This window comes from Pipistrellus hanaki (genome assembly GCF_964339955.1).
Source record: "Pipistrellus hanaki genome assembly, chromosome: 10".
Lineage (NCBI taxonomy): Eukaryota > Metazoa > Chordata > Mammalia > Chiroptera > Vespertilionidae > Pipistrellus > Pipistrellus hanaki.
The window spans coordinates 11,631,231-11,655,632 of record NC_140512.1 but is presented as its reverse complement, the minus strand read 5'-3'; the positions used below and the strand labels follow the sequence as shown (position 1 = coordinate 11,655,632).

Below are 24,402 nucleotides of genomic sequence, written 5' to 3'. Positions count from 1 at the left end.
CGCTTCTCTCCGTCGCCGGGTCTCTAGGGACGCGGGGACCGAAGCCCGACGCGCCCAGGAGACGCGGCGGCGGCAGGTGGGCGCGCGGTCCCGGGTGAGTCGGCGCGCGCACGGCCGTTTCCGGGGGGCGGGGCGGGGGCGGGGGCGGGGCTGCGGGGGTCCGCGGGGCGGGGCGCGGAGGGGCGGGGCGGGCGGGCGCCTGCCGTTCGGCGCTCGGGCTGCAGGGGGCGCTGTGCGGCCGCGCTGCCTCCAGGAAGCCTCACGGGCCTGCGCCGGCTCCCAGGATGCAGTGTGGGCCGGCCGGGCGCTGAGGGCGGCGGCGCGGCTGCGGGCGGAGCGGCGCGGGCCGGCAGCGAGGAGCGCGCGCCGCGGACGGGCACGGCGGGCCGGGCGGGCGGGCGGCGCCTGCAGAGAGGCCGGGGCCGGCCTGCGGCGGGCCGCGCGGCGGCGGCGGCGGCGGCGGCGGCGGCGACGACTTCCTCCGGGCCGGGCCGGACAGCGCAGGGCCATGGCCGAGGCGGCCGCGGCTCCGGTAAGGGCGGCCCGCGCGCGCGGACTCGGGGCCGGGCCCAGCACTCGGCGCCGCAGGCCCTTGGGGAGGGGCTGCGGGGCCCGGGCCGGGCCGCCGGGCCTGGGGCTGCGGCGAGCGGGGCGCGGGGTCCTCCGGGGCCTACGGCACCCGCCGGCCGGGCCCCCCATTCCGGGATGAGCCCGAGCGGGGTGGGACCGGCCGTCCCCGCCCCGGAGGCCGCCCCGCGCCTGCTCCGGAGCCCTCCGCGGCTTCCTGCCCCGGCCCCACCCGCGGACCCCTTCATCGGGGCGCCCCCCCACACACACCCTCCCCTCCCCTCCTCTCCTTTCTCTGCCCCCCGCTCTGCCCCGCGCTCCCTGCCCCCGGAGCTCCCCCCAGCGGCCTGGTGGCACCTGGGAGGTGTCCGAGGCGGCTTGGATTCCGCATTCGCCCCGTGCCGAGTGCCCGGCTCGCTGCGGTCCGGGCGGAAGACAGCTGCCCCCGTGGGTAGGAACAGGCTCCGCAGCAGCCCTGTTAGGCATGGTTTTGTCCTCACAGCAAGCCTGGAGGGTAGGTAGGTACGCGCTCTCTGTGTCGTACAAAAGGTAAACCTGAGGCCTAGAGAAGTTAACTTGCCCAGAACCACACCGCTAGGAAGTGTGTAAAAGACAAGGTCGCCCTGTGTTGAGGAACACGCTGCTCTGGGGACAGCAGGCAGGGACACAGGCAGTCACAGGGCAAAACAGGTGAGCGTGTCCTGCATGGAGTAGAACATGCCTGGGAGCGGGGAGAAGGACAGGGCACGGGCTGCCCTTGCAGTCCGCACCCCTCCCGGCCCGAGCCTCTGTGATTTGAGCTGGGCTCTCAGGGAAGGCTAGGATTTCAGGTGGGGAGGACGGCTCCCGGCCCAGAGAGGGAGAAGGCAGTGCTAGCATGTTCCAGGGACGGAAAGGTGTCCTTGCACCTGCAAAAAGATGGCTTTGGTCGGGAAACTGCAGGAGAGAAGGCTGAGGGAGAGTTGGAAGGGGTTCCGATGCCTGGACTTCCACCACGTGGGTGAGGAGCTGTTGGAGAATCTGGGGCTCTCTTACCAGCTCCTCTCAAGCACAGAGGTTTCGGCTTCCCTGGCAGGAGTCCGGGGACAGCCCCGGATTGTCCAGCCACCATTTAATGAGGGGCTGGGTTTGAGCAGCAATAGTGGCCGGCTCCCACCAGGTAGTGTGAAAGCCTTGCACAGGGCCTGGTTAAAGTGGTAAGAACACAGGGGGCCTCGTTGTTTACAAAGGAGGCCTTTACTCATGCAAAGGTTGTCATGATGGCGGCAGGTGCACTAGGAGGCTGAGTGAGTAGGACTTCAGTGGATGGGGAGCTTCTGGAGCAAACGCTTGGAGCTGGGATCATGATGGGGACAGGTGGGAGGTTGGGGCGAGGGGAGAGGTGCTGGGGGGGGGGGGGGGTTAGGTGCTAGTCCAGTGCAGTCCCTGCAGCCTCTGGAAGGCAGGAGTGCCACACACATCCAGCTTATTGCCTGTCGAGTTCCTCCTCCTCTGAGACCCAGCCAGAGCTCTTTCTTTTTTAGGTCAGAGGTCAGAGGTCATCTGATCCAGCCTCCCTGCAAACAGCCAGGTTCTCAGGCTTCTGCTCAAACTCTCCTGTCACTGTTTTTTGAAGTGTCCACCCCTGTTCTAGTGCTCAGTGACTTTCCCTACGTGAATCCACACTGGTTCCTCGTAGTCACTTCTTTAGTTTGCAAATAGTCACTTACCATTTGTTTAGGAGTCATTTCCAGAATGTTGTAAGGTACTGTGGGTCCTCTGGCCGCAGGCACACCAGGAAGAGGCATGGATAGTGAGGACACCCCCACACACACACTCTGACATGTGGGTGAGTCAGGTGGTCCAGCCCCCACTTAAAGCAAAATCTGCCCTTTCCTCAGTGTCCCCAACTGTCAGTCCAAGCCACTGTGTGAACTTCCCAAGACAGGAAAGGCAGCTGCAGCGGGAGCTCCATGTCTGTGGGATGTAGCTGCACATGCCAAAGTCAAGCCTAATGGCATTGTCTTACCTTCCCCTCCAGTTTGTAAGGTGTGCCACAGCCTGGAGCAGCTACGAGAATGTCTGAGACACACATAGAAAAGTCTGTCTAACACCATAATTCTCCTCTTGGCGGGAGAAGTAGGAATAGCGACAGAAAGAGTCAGTCTCTCAAGGGGCCGACTCGTGTTATAGCAAAAAGCCTTGGCTGGTGGAGATTTGCAATAATGGTGATTTTTAATTTGGGGGGGGTGGTAACTGGGAGGGAACCAAATCAGATTGTCCTGTGAGGCGAGGAATTAACCATTTTATTTTTATGTTTATTAAAAAGAGACACAAGCTGCTTTAAAAAAAAAAAAAAAAAAAAGCAGTTGAGCAGCACTCCTGTTTGTGCTGTTTCAGTGAACCGCCTGGGTTGTGTTTTTGCTAGGTCATCATCAGTAGAGGTTCTTGTGTGAAGAGGATGGGAAGTGCTGGCTGGCCTCTAGTAAACCTGCAGTTTACCATTTCTCCACTGAAACACCCAGCAGTGCTCAGTCATCGTTTGCTTAGCAGAATTGCACTGGGCGCCTGCTGCAAGCCATGCACCATGCTGTTAAAAGGGCCTGTGCAGCCGTCAGAGGTCATGCGGGAGGGTGCAGGGATAACCATAGGGCAGAGAGTGCCACCATCGGGGTCTGCATAGCATGCTGCAGAGGCCTGGCGGGACGGCAGCCACCCAGACTTGGGTGATGTGTAAGACTCCCAGAGCAGGCGATCATTAGACTGAACCCTGGCATGTGGCCCAGGGCATCCCCACTTTTCACATGTGGGTTCCCACCCCTATTCCAGCTCCCCCACACCTAAGATAGCTGGGCTCACAGAACACGACTGGTGGAATGATCAATGCTGGTCTCTCTTTGTTTCTGGAAGATTTCTCCCTGGACAATGGCAGCTACCATTCAGGCAATGGAGAGGAAGATCGAATCGCAGGCTGCCCGCTTGCTCTCCCTAGAAGGTCGAACAGGAATGGCCGAGAAGAAGTTGGCTGACTGTGAGAAGACGACCTTGGAGTTCGGGAACCAGCTGGAGGGCAAGTGGGCTGTGCTGGGGACCCTGCTGCAGGAGTACGGGCTGCTGCAGAGGCGGCTGGAGAACATGGAGAACCTGCTGAGGAACAGGAACTTCTGGGTCCTGCGGCTGCCCCCGGGCAGCAAGGGGGAGGCCCCCAAGGTAACTGGGCACCTGGGGTGGGACAGCCCGAGGGGCTGTGCCTATAAATGTGGGCGGGCGGGCATGACATCTGTGTTTCCAGATGTCCATGACTTTTGATGACATGGCTATCTGTTTCTCCGAGCAGCTGGATGAATGGCAGAAGGAACTGTACAAGCACGTGATGAGGGGCAACTACGAGACACTGGTCTCCCTGGGTAAGGCCTGATAGTCATTTCTCTGTTCAGTATTATTTGGGGGAGTCCTCAGATCTCTCTTTTCATGCTGGTGGGTTTTATCGCAAGGATATATAAATTACTGGACACTTAGACCATGCAAAGAGTTCTCTCTCTTCATCCTATAGATGAGTCCTGGGTGACCGAGGTGTAAGGTCCCTTCCACCTGGTGAAAGTCACAGGATACCAGGCCGAGGTGGGGAGGCCCCTTCGCTAACCAGGGGTGGAGCATGGCTGTTTCCATTCCTCTGCTGAGGCTTAGAGAAGGTACCTACGACTGAGCTCCAGGGTCTCATCCACCCACATTTGAGAAAGGCTTTCTCGTTTAGCTCTCTCTTACTGAGAGATTGGCCTTGCCTGTGACCCTCCTCTGGTTCAGTGGAGAATGTGAGCAGACTGTGCTTCTTGCAGCCAGTACTGTCTTCATGCTCGAGACTTTGAGAGTCTGGGCTGCTGCCGCTCTCCTCATGTGCCCAGAAGGTCTGGGCTCTTTCTTCCTGGGTTCATTTCTTCTCGGGATGTTTCTGTGACCCCAGATCTGGAGGCAGTGAGCATCCTTAGTGCGGATGGAGCAGGTGAAGGTGTGATGTTATATTTCAGTTTGCAGAAATGTATCACTTCTTAATGTAGAGACGGTACCAGAGTTTCTTCACCTGGGCACTGTGGCATTTGGGGCCAGATGATTCCGTGTGGTTGGGGCAGCAGCATCCTGACCTCCACTCACAAGGTGCACCTCTCCTCCAGCCCTCAGTCCTCACAACCAAAAATGTCTCCCTAGGAATAGAATTGCTTGTGGTTGAGAACACTGCTCTGTGTCAATCAGGAAATTTAGTTTCTTGGCCATTCTGGGTTTCCCAGGCTGCCTGTCCCCAGCTCTGAATGTAACCACGTGGCAAAGCTAACCTTTATGTTTTCCTCAGACTACGCCATCTCCAAACCCGAGGTCCTCTCCCAGGCCGAGCAAGGGAAGGAGCCATGTGGCTGGCGCCGTGCAGCCCCCAAGGTTCCAGATGTGCCTGTGGACCCGAGTCCAGGTGAGGAGCTGGGCGGGGTCAGGGAGACACCGGGCGAGCTGATGGGAACAGGAGTAAAGGGCCAGAGAGGGCATGGCCTTCTAAGTTTTGTTTTGTAGTTGATTTATGACCCACACCCTATTCATCTAACACTCGGGAATACATCCGAGTGTGGAACGGACAGCAAACCCAGACTTTTAGGAAAGAAACCGAACCAGTGGCACTGAATTAGTAAAAGTGAAGGAAGGAAGGACATTGATAGGGAAGGTAGGCGTCTATTAAAGACAACACTTAGTTTCATGAAGAGTCAGCCTCTCCTCCATCCAAGAACCACGTCTCATTGAAATTCATTAGTTGTCACAGAACATTAACCCATTAGCCACATATTAGCCACACGTTTGCGATGATTTAGAACCACAGATTGATTTAAGGAAAATCTGAATACCAGGTATCGCTGTCTCAGATTTTCCTGGAGCCAGTCAGCACGTTTGGAAGTTAAGGAAAGGACGGTGGATGTGTGAGTCACGCCACTGACTGAAGTAAAGCCTGGCGGCTGTGGGGTAATGACCGAATGTCCCGTGACCAGGGAGACCCGCCTCTCCTTGTCTGTCCCCGGTGCCTGGGCTTCCCTCTCTTCCATTCATTCACCTGGGTTCCTGAAGAGGGACTGTGTGTAATTGGTGGTGACTGAGATGTGTCTTCTGTGTTTGCTGTTTCATCGCAAACACACTTTCACTTTTCCAAAGGCAGATGGTGTACAGACTAGCTACATTGTCAGTGGTCAGAGCATTCCCCTGCTTAGGTGCCTAGGACAGCCTGAAAGCTAGAGGACAAAATGACAGAAAGAGGGTTATGACACAGGATCTTGTAGTTTCTTAGTCTGGGTGCGAAGTTCACAGTGGGTTTGTGTTAGTACATTTGTAACATGAATGGTTTCTATACCATCGTTAATAAGAGTGACAGGGGACCTGGGAATATGGTGGCTGCTGGTAAGACCCCCACATGCCCTGGCCTCTATTTTATGCCTTGAGCATGTCATCGAGAGTTGTGTATGGCCTTAATCCCCACCCGCCCCTGTCCAAGACCAGAGCCACTCACTCATCCCCTCTGGGCTTGGCACAGCCCCTGCCAGGCCTCCTCTCCAACTTCTCTCCAGCTCTAACTCTGCTGTACTTTGTGGAACTCGGTCCTCCGCAAGAACTCCAACCCTGAGGCTCTTCCTGAGTGTCCTGCCTCACCGTCCTTCCTCAGATGAGACCTGGGTGCCTGGGGACACGGTGTCCTCTGCAGCTTCCCTTTCCCACATCCCTTCACCCCCGGCTTGGCAGGGGCTGCTCTGTACCAGGCTCCCCCCCCCATGCCCGCCCCCTTGAATTACATGCTTCCCGTCTCTCCACCACCTGCAGACCTCCCTCCCTCATCTCCTCCTGCCATCATTCTTGGCGATGGCATTCTCACAATGGTGGTCCTTTGAGCACCTGGCCTCTCTGTTCCTTAGTCCCCCACCCTGCACCCCATGGTCATTTCCCTGACTGTGTACCTCTCCCATCGCCTCGATCTCAGCGCACCCTCCCTGTCCAGCTCCCGAGAGCTTCTGGGCCTGCTGCCTTTTCACTGTCCACCCGGCGGCATTTCCGTCTTCACCCAGCCTGGGTTCTGGGCCCATCATCATCATTCCCTTGCATACATCCTCAGCTCCCTCACCCCTCTTTTGTTCCTTGTATTCATCTGGCAAAACCATAATCCTGGTTTAACCTGTGTGCATTCTGCACCAGCTCCCTAGCAGCCTAGGAGCTGGAGAAAGCCCCACGTGCTCGCCATTTCTCACCCAGGATTCAGAGCGCAGTCGGCGTGTCTCCTCAGTCCATTCAGTAGTCCAGAGGTTGACCGGCTGTGACCCATGAAGGCCAAATCACCACCTTCTAAACTATTCTGTTTAGAATAGTTTTTCTATGAAAATACGTTATATAATTAAAAACAAAGCAAGCCGAAACCGGTTTGGCTCAGTGGTAGAGCGTCGGTCTGCGGACTGAAAGGTCCCAGGTTCGATTCCGGTCAAGGGCATGTACCTTGGTTGCGGGCACATCCCCAGTAGGGGGTGTGCAAGAGGCAGCTGGTCGATGTTTCTCTCTCATCGATGTTTCTAGCTCTCTATCCCTCTCTCCTCTTCTCTGTAAAAAATCAATAAAATATATTTTTTAAAAAACAAAAACAAAGCAAAACACTGTTACAGTTCTTACTACCCCACCTGCCCATCTGCCTGCATCTGTGCCCAGTTCTCTATTGGCTCCTGTGACTGACAGACTGTCAACCCTGTGGACAGAGACCCTCCTCCACTGGGCACTCATTCCCATCCAGGCCACCTTCTCAAGGACTGCGGCCCAGCACTTCTTTTTTTCTTTTTTTTTTAATTTATTGATTTTTTAATAGAGAGGAATGGAGAGAGAGAGTCAGAAACATTGATGAGAGAGAAACATCGATCAGCTGCCTCCTGCAAAATATAACATCCCCCTCTCTGCCCCATTGGGTATTCCACCAGAGGTCCCACCAGGGACATATATGGTTGGAGAGTTTGGGAGCAAGGGTTGGGCCGTTGGCCATCCCAGGGGACAGGCGGTCTCTGCTTGCTCTGCTGGGGACAGCCTCCCTGACCAAGTGGTCTAGCAGGTGGCTTCCTGATTCCAGGGTCAGTATAAGAACCCCTCTCACCCACAGATAAAAGCTGCATCCTCAATTATCAGTGATAAAAATAGTTTACCCTCACCTGCCTTCCTCTTTGGTTTTACCTCTCTGTTAAAATTCATGACAGAGTGGGGGGGATAGAAGAGGGAAAAGGGGAGATAAATGGTGATTGAAGGAGACTTGATTTGGGGTGGTGAACCTACAATACTATATACACATGATGTGTTATACAATTGTACAATTGTAACCTATATAGTTTTATCAACCAATGTCATCCCAATAAATTCAATTAAAAAAATGATCCATAACAGAAAGAAAAATGGTCATTGATGGGCTCCCTTAAAACTCTAGTAGTGTACAAAAATTCATTTTTTTCGTTTATTGATATTTCTGTCTAGGAACCTTGATTTCAGAGAGGAAGAGAGAGGGATAGAAAGATAGAAACATCAGTGATGAGAGAGGATCATTGATGGTTGCCTCCTGCACACCCCCCAAATGGGGATTAAGCCTACAACCTGGGCATGTACCCTGACCAGGAATCAAACTGTGACCTCCTGGTTCATAGGTCAACGCTCAACCACTGAGCCACGTGGGCCAGGTTCCTTGGTACCTTTTAAGATTTTGTCTTTACTGTTATTCCATTTTACAGAACATTGTCAAGATTAATATCTTTTTTAATATATTTTATTGATTTTTTTACAGAGAGGAAGAGAGAGGGATAGTCAGAAACATCGATGAGAGAGAATCATCGACCAGCTGCCTCTTGTACACCCCCTACTGGGGATGTGCCCGCAACCAAGGCACATGCCTTCCTACCAGGCTCTCATGCTGTGTGACCCCTGAGAGGTTTATTTCCTTGCCCGACTATGTGCCCACCTCAGGACCAGGGGGCCCTGAAGCTGTGCTCACACACTCTGTCTTTCTTAGGCTCGGGAGCCCCGGTTCCTGCCCCTGACCTCTTAATGCAGATCAAGCAAGAGAGCGAGCTCCAGCTCCAGGAGCAGCAGGCTCTGGGGGTAGAAGCGTGGGCAGCCGGGCAGCCCGATATCGGGGAGGAGCCATGGGGCCTCAGCCAGCTGGATTCTGGAGCAGGAGACGTCTCTACGGATGCTGCTTCTGGTGAGTGGCTCAGACCGGGAGCAGATGCAGGAATGAGAGGCAGAGCCCAGGGCAGGCCTTGGGGTAAGGAGTTCCTGGAAGCCACAGTATGGGAACTATGGGCTCTCAAACATCTGGCCTGGCTAGCTTAGACGTTTCCTCACTTTATGACAGGACCTGCACTAACGGACGCCTTGGGCACCTCGGGGTTTGGTGAAGCTCTTGCCCTGGTATTTCTCTGCCTCATTTCATCAGCTGCACTTTTCTTGCCCCCAGCATTGGGCATTTAAGGCACCCGCTGCCTCATATTAAGGAGGGGCTATAAGAAATAAGTCGATGACCTGTGAGCCTCCCGGTGCCTCCAAGAGGGGAGCAAAAGAAACCTGGGTTCAGGAGCAGTGGGACAGTTGTGCTCATGCAGCATGCCTGGGGTGGGGCCTCAGGGTGTTATTCCTATCCTGTGGGATTTTCCTGCTGCTTCTGTTCTCTAACCCATAGGCTCTGATCTCTTCGTTGCAGGCGTCCACTCCAACTTCTCAACCACTATCCCACCTACTTCCTGGCAGGCAGATCTCCCTCCCCACCACCCTTCCTCTGCATGCTCAGACGGGACCCTGAAGCTCAACACGGCGGCCTCCACAGAAGGTACAGGTGGCAGAGAGAGGGTGGGAAAGACTTACCTCTGCCCTGCAGGTGCCTAAGCCCCGCCTCTTTCTCACTGATGAACTGCCCTGCCCTTTCAGCCAGCAGGTACTTAGGTATCTCTGATGTTAGGACTCAGCGGTCTGTCTTTTATCTCTGTCCAGATTCTTAGGCTTGGACAGCCTGCCTTGAGCATGTCCATATTTCCAGCCGTTCTTTTCTCATGTTAACCAGTCAGTGCTCATAAGTCGATCCCTGGAGAGGATGCACCTCCTGCCCAGGCTCGGAACCTGGCCTCCACTTCCTTTCTGGCAAAGAAAAAACAAACCAAGCCAGAAGCACTTCTTAGATATCGGCACTACCAAAGACAAGTGTCCACAGGCCAGAATTGGGAAGAAAACTTCTAAATTTATGTGTTATTTTTCTATTTATTTCTATTTTGTAGGCCTGTTATCTGTTGCTTTATATTTTAGCACTCCAAAATCCCTGATTCAAAATTCAGGAAATGAAATTCAAATACATTTACATCAAATCACATTTTTACTGTTTTACTAATATTTTAATATATTTTACTTATTTTTTACAGATAGGAAAGGATAGGAATAGAGAGCTAGAAACATCGATGAGAGAGAAACATCGACCAGCCGCCTCCTGCACATCCCCCATTGGGGATGTGCCCGCAACCAATGTACATGCCCTTGACTGGAATAGAACCTGGGACCCTTCAGTCCGCAGACTGACGCTCTATCCACAGAGCCAAAATTCGGCTAATATTTTTATTATTAGCTAGCTGGCCACATTTATTGGATGCTTGCTGCATGCCAAATCGCATGCACGGTGTCTTCAGACATGTTATCTGGTAACCCTCATACAGCCCTATGACTAGAGTGTTCACAGATGTGCTGCTGGTTAAGAAATTATCCTGCAGTCCTGGCTAGGTGGCTCAGTTGGTTGGAGCATCATCTGGTTCATCATCAATATTTTTTAAAAAGGTTTTGGGTTCGATTTCCAGTAAGGGTACATACCTAGGTTGTGGATTTGATCCTTAGTCAGGTATGGAGGGCAATGGATCGATGTTTCTTTCACACATTGATGTTTCTCTCTCTCGAAATCAATACAAACATATCCTTAGGTGAGGATATTTAAAAAATCGTCCTGCAGCCCACAGCTGGTCTGTGGGAAGCCGCAGAGCTGCCTCAGACGATCCCCAACCTGGTGCCTTTGCCCCTCCGGTACATTGCCACCGGCAGTCAGAGTCCCTTCCTCAAGATAAATTCTTGATTAGCCTTAACAGCTAAAGTAGAAATGGAATCCCGTAAGCAGATTGTGGTTTTACTTGCAATGAAAGTACTAGTACAGGGATGTCTTCATATTGGGTTTGAAGTAGCCTCATGTCCACCTGGGGGCGCTCTGCTGAGCTGGATCCTGTGGCTTGTATGATGGTAGAGGCAAGGAGCTGCTGAATCTCCAGATGAAAGGATCAGATAATGGCTGTAAGCCCAGGAGGGGTCAAATGATATCTGGTCTTTCTGTCTTTCTCAGCAGATGTAAAAATTGTGATAAAAACTGAAGTTCAGGAAGAGGAGGTGGTGGCCACACCAGTGCACCCTACTGACCTAGAGGCCCACGGGACCCTATTTGGACCAGGCCAAGCCACAAGGTTTTTCCCTAGTCCTGTCCAGGAAGGTGCCTGGGAGAGCCAGGGCAGCTCCTTCCCCAGCCAGGACCCCGTGCTGGGGCTCAGAGAGCCCACCCGGCCTGAGCGGGACCTGGGAGACCCCAGCCCCGCCGTGGCCCAGGACGAGGCCCCCCCCGGGGACTGGCTCCTTGGGGGAGTCCGATGGGGCTGGAATTTCAGGTGCAAACCTCCTGTGGGTCTGAACCCGAGGACTGGGCCCGAGGGGCTGCCCTATTCCTCCCCCGACAACGGAGAGGCTGTGCTGGACCCAGGCCAGGCCCCGAGACCCTTCAGTGACCCCTGCAAATACCCTGGCCGGACCAAAGGCTTTGGCCACAAGCCTGGCCTGAAGAAGCACCCGGCCGCGGCGCCCGGGGGCCGGCCCTTCACCTGCGCCACGTGCGGGAAGAGCTTCCAGCTGCAGGTGAGCCTGAGCGCGCACCAGCGCAGCTGCGGGCAGCTGCCCGACGGGGCGGCCGGGGCGGCAGGGCCTGCGCGGGATGGAAGCGGCCTGCGGTGCGGGGAGTGTGGGCGCTGCTTCACGCGGCCGGCTCACCTGATCCGGCACCGCATGCTGCACACGGGCGAGCGGCCCTTCCCCTGCACGGAGTGCGAGAAGCGCTTCACCGAGCGCTCCAAGCTCATCGACCACTACCGAACCCACACGGGCGTGCGGCCCTTCACCTGCACCGTCTGCGGCAAGAGCTTCATCCGCAAGGACCACCTCCGCAAGCACCAGCGCAACCACACGGCCGCGGGGGCCAAGGGCCCGGCCCGGGGCCAGCCGCTGCCTCCCCTCCCAGCCGCTCCCCCGGACCCCTTTAAGAGCCCTGCCTCCAAAGGACCCTTAGCCTCCACAGACCTTGTGACCGACTGGACTTGTGGCCTGAGTGTCCTGGGACCCACCGAGGGCGGGGACCTGTGAGGCACCCCAGGATGGCCAGAGTTGACTCAGCCTTCTGACCCTTGAGGGCCATGAGTGTAAAAAGTCCCGTTCCCAGATGTCCTCGGGGTGGCGGCCAACGCAGAGGCGGGAGTGGAGACTGGGAGACCAAATCCCCAGGTTGCTGAACTGAATGATCACTGGAAGAAGAGAAACTGTCAAATACAGCTTCCACCTCTAAACAAAGTAGAACTCTGAAACAGCACCATAGAATTTTAAGTAATTTAATTACAAAACTTTTTTAATTCTTGAAGAAGCTGAAAAATAGACGTAGTACCAGTTTAAACTTTCTAGTATACTTTTGGTTTCCGGAGCGTGTTTATGTGGGCTGTGCCCTTACCAAGTCTGACGTGAAGGTCGGCCGGCCTGGGGACACAGGAGGGACTGGGACCAGACCTCCCTTGGCCCCACTCACTCTTAGGGATGAGATGGTCTTAGCACGAAGTCTGGGGAATTGAGACCCTGCTCTGCCCAGGGCTGGGCTGGGCTGGGCCTGGGGCTCCAAGCCTCCTGGGACCTGAGACCAACTGGGTGCTGTGGAACTCCAGCCTCATCTCAGCGGGAAGGACTCGTCCCAGAGCAGCCAGCTGGCCTCTTTACCTAAAAAGGCCCCCCAACAGTGCTGGTCCTTCTGTGTTTCCATTAGGGGCCACTGGCCATCCCTATCAGACTCCTGGGCTGCCAACCCCACCTGGAGCTTTTTCCACTCTAGCAAAATGCTTCTGTGTCCTTTGTGTAGTGTTTTTTCATTGTCAAAATTCTTTCACATATCTCATTTGATTGTTACTGTGACTTTGTGAAACACCCAAGGCAAGTCTTTTTGTTAGAGATGAGAAATAATTAACTCAAAGGGGATATAGCTCAGCCTTGCACCATGGCGCTGAGCTAATGGCGGGGGGCAGCAGTTGGGAAAAGCCTCAGGTTAGACATGGCTTATCTTCCCAGTTCAGTTTGGGGAAAGAAAACTGTTTTTGCCCTCTCTGAAGATTTGTCCCACATGTGCACGAGCAAAACCGTCAGGCCTCAGACTAAGCCCGGCCCCCCTGGTGTGGGCACTCCCAGCAAGGTCCGAGAGGCTGCGTGTGGTTGATGTTCCTCTGCTGACATCCTAACGGTGGGATTGGACATGGGCCCAGGTTTCTTAATTCCACCACAGCGCTGTCCCCAGTAATCATTCCTGTTTTTTTGAAGCCGCCTCTGGATCCCTTATCTCCCGACAGAGGAGAGACCAGGGCTGCTATCACTCAGCTCCCCCATGTGTACTTTTGTTAGACAATAGACTAGTTTAAAAAATTGTTTCTCTGTACTGTATATTTTGTACCTGTTTACACCTCTAATTGACATAACTGATATTTTGAAAAACACATGAAGAGGAAATGCCCTGTTAAAATAAAACCTAACCAGCACTGAGGTGGTTTTGTGGGTTTCATTCTGAGATCTGCATCTCTGGTGCTAATGCCTCTGAACATGGCCCCCAGGCTGTGTGGTCAGCTCCCCAGGCACTTGGTCACCTTGAACCCAGGGAAGTGACAGTGCCTAAGCTATGAATGGAAGATTCTGGAGACTTGGAGGGGAAATCAAAGCACATCCTGTCACTTTGCTTCGGAAGATGATCACGGTTTATGTAATTTAGTCTTATGTAATTTGATACGATGCACATGAGGACAGGAAGGTCAGGAGAAATAGTGCAGAACATCAAAACTGATGCCGGATGTTTTCTCTTTGCATCTTCTGGCTCAGCCAGGGCGAGGAAAAGAAGGGCAATGCCTGTAGTTGTGTCAGAGTCAAGTTCCCCCCGATGGCCTTAGACCCAAGCTAACATCCATGTTCCCACCAACTAGAGGTAACAGTTGTTCTCTCACGTTTTCATCTCTTCCACCAGCCCCCTTCCCTGTCCTCACGCCCTCTCTCCCTCCTGCCCCTGTTCTCTCCATGCAGGCCCCCAACCACTGAGTGGTTCACTAGATGGATGACTTGGAAACCTTTGGCTCAGCTGCATTCTTCAAGACAATATGGGAGGAGAGGGTCTAGACGAGAGAGGGTGCTGAGTTGAGTTTCAGACATCCAAAAGGGGGTTCCCAATCAGTAGTTAGGGAGACCACCAGTGGCAGCAACCCAACACTTTCCAAATTCCTGGGAACTCTCACTCTGAACCCATTGCTCTGAAGCATCCTGTGTAGGCCATGGCACAGTAACCCCTTCCTATGTTAGTCTCCTGTTGATGCTGTGACAAATTGTCACAGACTTTGTAGCTAGAGCCAACACAAACTCACCCAACAGTTCTGGAGTTCAGAGGCCAAAATGAGGCTCGTGGAGCTAACATCAAGATGTCAGCTGGGCTGGTTCCTCTGGAGAGTCCAGGGGAGAATCCTTACAACGTTGAACTTGCAGAGCTGCTTGCATTTTAGCACAGGCAGGAATTTTTTTTTTTATATAAATATATTTTATTGATTTTTTACAGGAAGGGAGATGGAGAGTTAGAAACATCGATGAGAGAGAGTCATCGATCAGCTGCCTCCTGCACACCCCCTACTGGGGATATGCCCGCAACCAAGGTACATGCTCTTGACCGGAACCGAACCTGGGACCCTTCAGTTCGCAGACCGACACCCTATCTACTGAGCCAAACCGGTTTCGGCCGGCAGGACAATTTCATCTCGCCCTCGGGTGAACTGAATTGCCTGCCCTTCCCTGAGCGCCACCACGCTGCTCCATGTGCTGCACGTTGTTCCTGCTGCATACAGTGTCTCCCTTTCCCTCACCCCAGCCATCTGGTGTATTTCTTACCCTCAGGCCTTGGCTTAGTGTCCCCCCGCTGTGCCCAATCTCTGCAGGTAGGACTGATGCCTCCCATTTTTCTCTATGGACCCTTGCTCAGACTCCTGTTAGCTTGTTAGACTCTCCCTGACTTTGTATATAACATGTTCCTGGAAATGTGCATAAAGGTGTAGGTATAAAATGAGACAATAGACTCAGACCGCAGGAAGGCTTTATTCCCTGACAGCTATAAAAAGAAGTTCCTGATCTGGTATAATTGTCAAACTCCTTTAAACCCTGAGTATTGTACAATCTATACATGATTCCTTAAAGATATTAAAAGCACAATTTACAAGTAGACAATAAGTATATGCAATTTCTGTCTTTAAGAAAATTTGGTCAAAAGTAAAAAAATGCCATTCCCTTCCCCTTATGCTCCCTCCCCTTGACACGTGTCCCCTAACCTCTAAAGACAGTGGTCACCAACCTTCCGGACCTCACAGACCATCAGTGGTCTGGGGACCACAGGTTGGTAACCACTGATCTAAGGGATCCTACAAGACTTGCAACCAGGGGAGCAATGGGCAGCAGCACCTCATCCCAGGCTAATCCTCTAAATTTGTCTCCAATGCCCCTTTTCCTCTTTTCTCTGACTTCCCCGTGAGCTAAGGCAGCCCAGCGTAGGCTCTCCTGTTGCTTCTTCTATGCCCTTCCTTGTTTTCGTTGTGGTCAATAAATTCCTGCTTTTCTACAAAAAAAGTTTTAAAAAATGCACATATCATGGACTGTATACCCTGAACACACTCCTGATATAAACATCTGGAAGTTCCAAATGGGATATAACTAACATAATATTAAATACAGAGCTGAAATGTAAAGTAACACAGGAAAATCCTGTGCCAGAAATGACAAAACTAAACACGCACTGTAAACATTCGAGGAGATGCTGTACCTGCCTGGTGTGGGGTGAGGAGTTGGAACTGACACCTCCAAATAAAGTTCCCTGAAGGCTTTGTCTTCAGAAAATACACAGTTTAGCAAAAATGCATCCCAATACCAAAAGATGTATCCTCAGGAAGTAGATGATGAGACAAAAGTACAAGAGGTTTACTGGGGGAATAATGACTATGAAAGGTAAAAGGGGGAAACAGGGTTTTGCATGCAAAGTCTCAGGACAGGATATAGATCCAACATCTGTGCAAGAAAAGGAAAGGAAGCAGGTTCAGGCAGCAGGAACAGAACATGAGCATCTCTGACAGAGTTTTAACCAACCGAACACAGGGTTCTAGAGCAAATATTGCCTGGTAGGGGTGTCTTGTGCTGGACAGAAATGATCAGGCCCTATGAACACCCACTTAGAACTGTGGTTTTACCTCAAAAGCCAAGGCATTTCTCTGGTTGGGATGGCTCAGCAGCCAATCAATGTTTCTCACATCAATGATATTTCTCTCCTTCTCTCTAAAAAATCAATGAAAACATTTTTTTTAAAAGCCAAAGCATTTCCTGAAGGAAAATAATAACTGGAACAGTCAGTTGAATCACTCCTACAGCTGAATGTAAGTTCTTGAGCAGGGATCTGAGAGGCATAACTCCATAGCTGGGCTCTGGGTGATGGTAGTAGATGGGGCAGTATCTTTCTTGAAAATCCTAAAACCACAACTATTGCCTCATGGAGTTTGGAATTCAAATTTACATCCCACAGGGCTGATAAATTGATGTTAAGAACTGGATTTGGGCCAATGATAGCACTTGAGGTTTCTGCCTGAAGGGAACTCAGAAACAGGAGGAACTACCCCTCAATTCAGACCACAAACCTGGCCCAATATAAGCTCACAATTAAATGTTAAACCCACAAGGAAACAGTCCACCATTAGTAAGAACACAACAAACAACAGGTTCAAAATCCAGGAAGTTGAGTCTGGCCTGCATGGCTCAGTGGTTGAGCATCAACATATGAATCAGGTCACAATTTAATTCCAAGGTTGCTGGCTCCACGCCAGTGGGGGCATGAAGGAGGCAGCTGATGGATGATTCGCTCTCATCATTGCTGTTTCTGTCTCCCTCTCCCTTCTTCTCCGAAATCAATAAAAATATATGTTTTTTTAACAAAACACAAGAAGTTGAACTTATATCAATATAATCCAAAATAGAACATAAACATGATTAGTTTCATAAGGTATAAAACTAACAGGGCAGAAAGTGGAAGAAGCATGGAAAGGCATTGAAAATGCAACTCACCAAACCTTAAGAAAAATACAGTTACTACTATAAAGAAATATTAAAGAGAACAGAATTTCTAAAAATAAAACATATAGTCACTGAAATTTTAAAAAACTCAATGAGTTGGATAAACAACAGACCTAGACACAGCTGAAAATAATTAGTCAAATGAAAGATAGATGAGGAAAGAACACAGAATGAAAGACACAGAGAGAAAAATGATGAATGGAAACATAAGAGCACAGACTACACACATCTACCATACATCTCATCAGATTTTTCTCATCTACACTGCTGGTGGAAATGAAAAATGGCAGCCACTTTAGAATTCTGGCAGTTCCTCTAATGATTAAATATAGAGTGCCCATATAATCCAGCAATCCTATATAATAAAAGCCTATACATATATACAATGGAATACTACGCTGCTATAAAAAAGAACTCTTACCATTTGCAACAGCATGGGTGTAACTGGAGAGCATTATGCTAAGCAAAATAAGCCAGTCAGAGAAAGATAAATATCACATGATCTTACTCATATGTGGGACATAATGATCAACATAATTTGATGAACAAAAATAGATCCAGAGACAAATGGCAGGGGAGGTGGGGGAGTTAGAGAGCAACCAAAGGACTGGTATGTATGCATATTAACATCACCCATGGACACAGATACTGGGGTGGTGGAGGCTTGTCTAGAGTGGGAATGGCTGGTGGGGGGGTCAGTTGGGGAAAAGGAGACATATATAAAACAATTGGGGAAAAGGAGACATAGACAAAAAAAAAAACAACTGATCACATTTACACAGAAAAATCCCATCTAATAAAAGAGTAATATGCAAATTGACCATCACTCCAAGACACAATATGGCCGCCCCATGTGGTCAAAGATGGCTGCCCCCATGTGGACACAATATGGCCACCACAAGATAGCTGGCAGGAGAGGGTAGTTGCAGGCAGTTGGGGGTGACCAGTCGAGCAGAGAAGGGCAGTTGGGGAAGACCAGGCCAGCAGGGGAGGGCAGCTGTGGGGGAATCAGGTCTTCAGAGGAGCAGTTGTGAGTGATTAGGCCAACAGGAAGGCAGTTAGGGATGACTGGGCCAGCAGAGGAGGGCAGTTGGCGGGAGAGGGGGGGGGGAAGGGAGTGTCAGGCCTGCAGGGGAGGGCAGTTGGGGGAGACCAGGCTTGCAGGGGAGGGCAGTTAGGGGCAATCAAGCCAACCAGGGAGCAGTTAGGTGTCGATCAGGCTCGCAGGCAGAAGCGGTTGGGGGGCAATCAGGCAGAGGCAGGCAAGTGTTGGGAGCCAGCAGTCCTAGATTGTGAGAGGGATGTCTAATTGCTTGTTTAGGCCTGATCCCACTGGTGGGATGAAAAGATATTAACCCAGATGGGCAGCCCAGTTGGCTGGAGTGTTGTCCTGTGGTTCAATTCTAGTCAGGGCACTTGCCTGGATTGCCAGTTTGATTCCCCATCAGGGCACATGCAGGAGGCAGCTGATGGATGTTTTTCTCTCACATCGATGTTTCTCTCTTTCTCTCTCACTTCTTCTCTCTAAAAAAATAAATAATAATAAATGAAAACATGTCCTGCCAAAACCGGTTTGGCTCAGTGGATAGAGCGTCGGCCTGAAGACTGAAAGGTCCCCGGTTCGATTCCGGTCAAGGGCATGTACCTTGGTTGCGGTCATATCCCCAGTAGGGGGTGTGCAAGAGGCAGCTGATCGATGATCCTCTCTCATCGATGTTTCTAACTCTCTATCCCTCTCTCTTCCTCTCTGTAAAATATCAATAAAATATATTAAAAAAAAAAAGAAAAGAAAAGAAAAGAAAAGAAAACATGTCCTCAGGTAAGGAGTAAAAGAAAAACTTTTTAAAAAGGTAAAAGCTATTAGATTGACAGACAATAGACTTCAAAGTGGTGAGGGAAAATAAGTCAACCTCAATTTTATACCCTAATAAATTATCATATACAAGCAAAACCAAATTTTCAAAAAACAAAAATTGAGAATGTACCATTCACTGAAAAACTACTGAGGACTATCCTTTGGGAAGAAGAAAGAATGTAAGGAGACTAGTTAGCAAAAAAATTTAGTGAACACGAATAAATCTTTAACATGTGTTGATTTTAAAAGACAATAAAAACAAATTTGGGTGGACACAACAAAATGGAACTAAAATACTAGACAATAATAACGTAGGAAGGATGGAGCATAATGTTAATGAAAGCATCTTATGGACCTTGTGATTTCAAGGGATGGGCAGATAGATCAATTCCATTTAAACTTTGTAGCTCAAATACATTTAAAATGTTCATCATAGCGCCCAGCGGTGTGGTTCAGTTGCTGAGCATCAACCTATGAAACAGAAGGTCACAGTTCAGTTCCAGGCTGAGGCACATGCTTGGGCTGCAGGCTCAAATCCCAGGGTGGGGCATGAAGGAGGCAGCCATTCAATGGCTCTCTTCTCATCAGTGATGTTTCTATTTCTTCTTCTCCCTTCCTCTCTAAAATCAATAAAAATATATTTTAAAAATAAAAATAAAATATATTTAAAAATAAACAAAATGTTCATCATAGCTGCTAAAGAAACAGAAGCAGCAAAACTCACAGCAGAGGGAGAAAACTTGATTAATAAACAAAACTTGATTAATCTAAAAGAAGTAGGAAAACACGGGAAGAAGCAAAGAAAAGAAGCAAGATAAAATAGAAAAAATCCAAATATATTTACATTCACCATAAATGGGAAGAAAATAAGCTCTCCAGTAAAAAACAATGGTCAGATTATAAAACTGACAAATCCAGCTTTGAGTTTTAGTGAGAAACATTAGGCTATGATGATGGTTGCACAATTTTGAACACTCTAAAACCACTGAATTGTACACTTTAAATGGATGGCTTATGCTACTTGAATTATATTTAGTGAAGATGTAATTTAATAAAAGCCTTAAAAATGTTCTAGATTAAAGACATGTGAAGAAGTGAAACTGTACAGGTTGTATAATAAAATGTTGAGGACTATCCTTAAGGCATTGGGGGAGGGAAGAAAACAAACACTAAGAGACAGAAAATTTTAAAGCCCTAAAGAGTACTGGATTTGATTGTATTTAAATATAAATTTTGGTGCAAAACCTATTATGAAAAATCTTGAGCTAGTTGGGAGCAGATTTTTGGTCATGTATATAATTATGCAGGTTATAACACTAAGAAACATCAAATATAAGCTAACACCAGCACAAGGGTGGAGGATAACCTGTTATAAGGTTAATCACAACAGATGAAGTGGGAGAATTTGTGTGAAGTAGGCTGTTAAAAATTAAAGATGTATATTGTAAAACTTAGGGCAATCATTAAAAATTAGATATAATAAGTGAATGGCAAAAAAAAAAGAAGAATTATTTTAAAAATAATTTAAGCCCTGGCCAGTGTGGCTTATATTTGGTTAGGTGTCGTCCCATGCACAGAAAGGTTGTTAGGTATATTTTCAATCAGGGCACATGCCCATAATTCGGGCTTAATCCCTGGTCAGAGGTGTGCAGGAGGCAGCTGATGGATGTTTCAATCTCACATAGATGTTTCTCTCTCTCTCTCTCTCTCCCTCCCTCTCCCTTCCTTTCTTTCTAAAATCAATTTAAAAAATATTTTAAAAAGTAAATAAATTCAAAATGGAACTCCCATTTGACCCAGTGATCCCACTTCTAGGAATATATCCCAAGAAACTAGAAACATCAATCAGAAAGGATATATGCACCCCCTGTGTTCATAGCAGCACAATTTACAATAGCTAAGATTTGGAAACAGCCTAAGTGCCATCAGCAGATGAGTGGAATAAAAAAAAAAACTGTAGCATATCTACTCAATGGAATACTATGTTGCAGTAAAAAAGAAGGAAACTCTTACCATTTGCCACAGCATGGATGGACCTGGAGAGCGTTATGCTGAGGGAATAAGCCAGTCAGAGAAATATAAATATCACATGATCTCACTCATTTTGAAACATAATGAACAACATACACTGATGAACGAACATAGATCCAGAGACATAGAAGCATCAAACAGAATGCCTAACCTCAGAGGGAAGGCAGGAGGTTGGGGGGGCGGGGTAAGAGATAAACCAAAGGACTTGTATGCATGCATACTGGTATGAGCATAACTCATGAACAGACAGCAGGGAGTGAGAACATGTGCTGGAGGGTGGGAACAGCCAGTAAGAGGTCAATGGGGCAAAAAGGAGACATATGCAATACTTTAAACTATAAAGAATTTAAATTTTAAAAAAAGTCGTTAGATTTTTTTATTGAAATTGGGCTGAATTTACCATCAATTTAAGAAAAATACACATCTTAATAAATTGAGTCTCCCAATTTATAATGATAGTACTTATTTATCCTATTTGTATAGTTTTATTTATCTTTTAATTTTTAATTTTTAAAATAAATTTTTTAAAATATATTTTATTGATTCTTTACAGAGAGGAAGAGAGAGGGATAGAGAGTTAAAAACATCAATGAAAGAGAATCATCGACCAGCTGCCTCCTGCACAACCTCTACTGGGGATGTGCCCGCAACCAAGGTACATGCCCTTGACCAGAATCAAACCCGAGACCTTTCAGTCTGCAGGCCGATGCTCTGCTCACTTAGCCAAATCAGTTTTGGCTATTTATTTTTTTTAAAATATATTTTATTGATTTTTTTTACAGAGAGGAAGAAAGAGAGATAGAGAGTTAGAAACATCGATGAGAGAGAAACATCAATCAGCTGCCTCCTACACACCCCCTACTGGGGATGTGCCTGCAACCAAGGTACATTCCCTTGACCAGAATCGAACCTGGGACCCTTCAGTCTGCAAGCCAACGCTCTGTCCACTGAGCCAAACCGGTTTCAGCTGTATAGTTTTATATTCTTTTTTTTATTTTTATTTTTTTATTGATTTTTCACAGAGATGAAGAGAGACGGATAGAAAGTTAGAAACATCGATGAGAGAGAATCATCGATCAGCTGCCTCTTGCACACCCCCTATTGGGGATATGCCCACAACCAAGGTACATGCCCTTGCCCGGAATCGAACCCGGGACCTTTCAGTCCGCAGGCCGACCTCTATCCACTGAGCCAAACCGGTCCCAGCTAGTTTTATATTCTTGTAATGTTTTCGGTTTTCAATACAAAGACCTTTGCACATATTTTTGTTATATTAATATCTAGTTATTTAATATTTTGGTGATGCTATTATAAGTAATGATTTAACATTTTACTTGTTAATTTTTCATTGCCAGCGTATAATGTATATTGACTTTGTATCCTGAAGCTAAGATAGATCCACTTTTTAGTTCTTTTTTTTATTTATTTTATTTTATTGATTTTGTACAGAGAGGAAGGGAGAGAGATAGAGAGTCAGAAATATCGATGAGAGAGTGTCATCGATCAGCTGCCTCTTGCACACCCCCCACCAGGGATATGCCCGCAACCAAGGTACATGTCCTTGACTGGAATCGAACCCAGTCAAGGGTCCCCAAGCCGACACTCTATCCATTGAGCCAAACCGGTCTCGGCCACTTTTTAGTTCTAATAAAATTTGTGTAGATTAAAAAAACAAAAACAAAAACAAAAAAAACCCTAAATAAAGTCATTTAAGAGCAGACAAAAAAGGGGAGAGAAATTATCTGGAACACATGGAAAACTACTACTAATATGGTAGAGTTAATGCAATCACATCAGAAATCATATTAAGGATTTGATGATAAGATTAATATCCAAAATTTTTATAATTTTATTTTTTAATATATTTTATTGATTTTTTTTTTTACAGAGAGGAAGAGAGAGGGATAGAGAGTTAGAAACATCAATGAGAGAGAAACATCCATCAGCTGCCTCCTGCACACTCCCCACTGGGAATGTGCCCGCAACCAAGGGACATGCCCTTGACCGGAATCGAACCTGTGACCTTTCAGTCCGCAGGCCGACGCTCTATCCACTGAGCCAAACCGGTTTCAGCAATATCCAAAATTTATTTTAAAACAAAACAAAAAAACACCTTTAGCCCAGACAATGTGGCTCAGCGGTTGAGCGTCAACCTATGAACCAGGAGGTGACGGTTTGATTCCTGGTCAAGGCATATGCCCAGGTTTTGGGCTCAATCCCCAACCTTGACTGTGCAGAAGGCAGCCAATCAATGATTCTCTGTCATCACTGATGTTTGTATCTCTTCCTCTTTGAAATCAATAAAAAATAAAAATACCTATAAATCGCCCTGGCCCATGTGGTTAAGTGGTTAGAGCATCAGCTTGCACACCAAAGGATCTTGGATTCATTTCCCAGTCAAGGTCAGGTTGCAGGTTTGGTCCCCGGCTCCAGTTGGGGAACGTGTGGAAAACAACCAATCGAGGTGTCTCTCTCACATCAACATTTCTCTCTCACACAAACCCCCATTTCTCCCACTCTCTCTAAAAAATCAATGCAAAAATATCCTCAAGTGAGGATTAACAAAAACAAAACAAAAAAACACCTATGCCTGGACCGGTTTGGCTCAGTGGATAGAGCGTCGGCCTGCGGACTGATGGGTCCCGGGTTCGATTCCGGTCAGGGGCATGTGCCTTGGTTGCGGGCACATCTCCAGTAGGGGCTGTGTGGGAGGCAGCTGGTCGATGTTTCTCTCTCATCGACATTTCTAACTCTCTGTCCCTCTCAATTCCTCTCTGTGTAAAATCAATAAAATATATTTTTAAAAAAACACACACACACCTATAAACCTATAAGAAAGACTTCACAACAGAAATATTGACAAAGGATATGAAGAAGAAATTCAGGGGAAGAAACCGAATGCCTACCTCTGAAAAGATCTTCAGCTCTCTTAATGATCAGGGAAATACTAATACAGATACCGAGGAAAGTCACGGGCTGCCATTTCACAATCATAGTGCTGGCAAGGCTCCTGGGGCTGTAATCAGAGTGTTGGCAAAGATGTGACACCAGGACCCCACCCAGGGCTGGCGGGACTGTCACCTGCAGGAGCTTTCTGGGGCGCTGTGTGTGAACCTCGGGAAGGTGGAGGTGCTCCTGTCACCCAGGGTGCTGGGCGGTGTCCCTCCCAGATCAACCACCCCCCGGTGCACAGACACACGCAGGCAGACGTTCCCAGCAGCAGGTCTGTGCTCATTCCCCCCAGGGGCATGGAAAGTAAACTGGAGTTGACTTACTCAATGGAATACTATATAGCGGTTAACAGGAACTAACCGGATATGCTTGTTTGAACACAATGTGTCTCCAAAACATGACAAAGTAAGGGGGGGGGGGAGCAAATTGCAACAAGATGTAGACTGAGTTTCTTCATTCACACAAACTGTAAAACACCAACATTCATGGAATGCGCTGTTTATTGACAGAGGGTAGGGGATGCAGCCAGACAA

At 48.8% G+C, this 24,402-nt stretch overlaps 1 protein-coding gene across 2 annotated transcripts; it reads left to right on the top strand.

Moving 5' to 3' along the window:
- Positions 1 to 280: 280 nt before the first annotated feature.
- On the top strand, positions 281 to 13,433 carry ZNF746 (zinc finger protein 746). 2 transcript variants are annotated; one of them, XM_084896875.1, is made up of 7 exons: positions 281 to 532; positions 3,457 to 3,756; positions 3,884 to 3,953; positions 4,892 to 5,005; positions 8,594 to 8,785; positions 9,284 to 9,409; positions 10,952 to 13,433. In XM_084896875.1, exons 1-7 carry the CDS (start codon positions 509 to 511, stop codon positions 12,007 to 12,009), a joined length of 1,884 nt encoding a protein of 627 aa, XP_084753001.1. In that variant the 5' UTR covers positions 281 to 508; the 3' UTR covers positions 12,010 to 13,433. The 2 variants fall into 2 exon arrangements, with proteins under 2 accessions (XP_084753001.1, XP_084753000.1); XM_084896874.1 differs by having other exon boundaries at positions 10,949 to 13,433.
- The last annotated feature ends 10,969 nt before the right edge of the window (positions 13,434 to 24,402 follow it).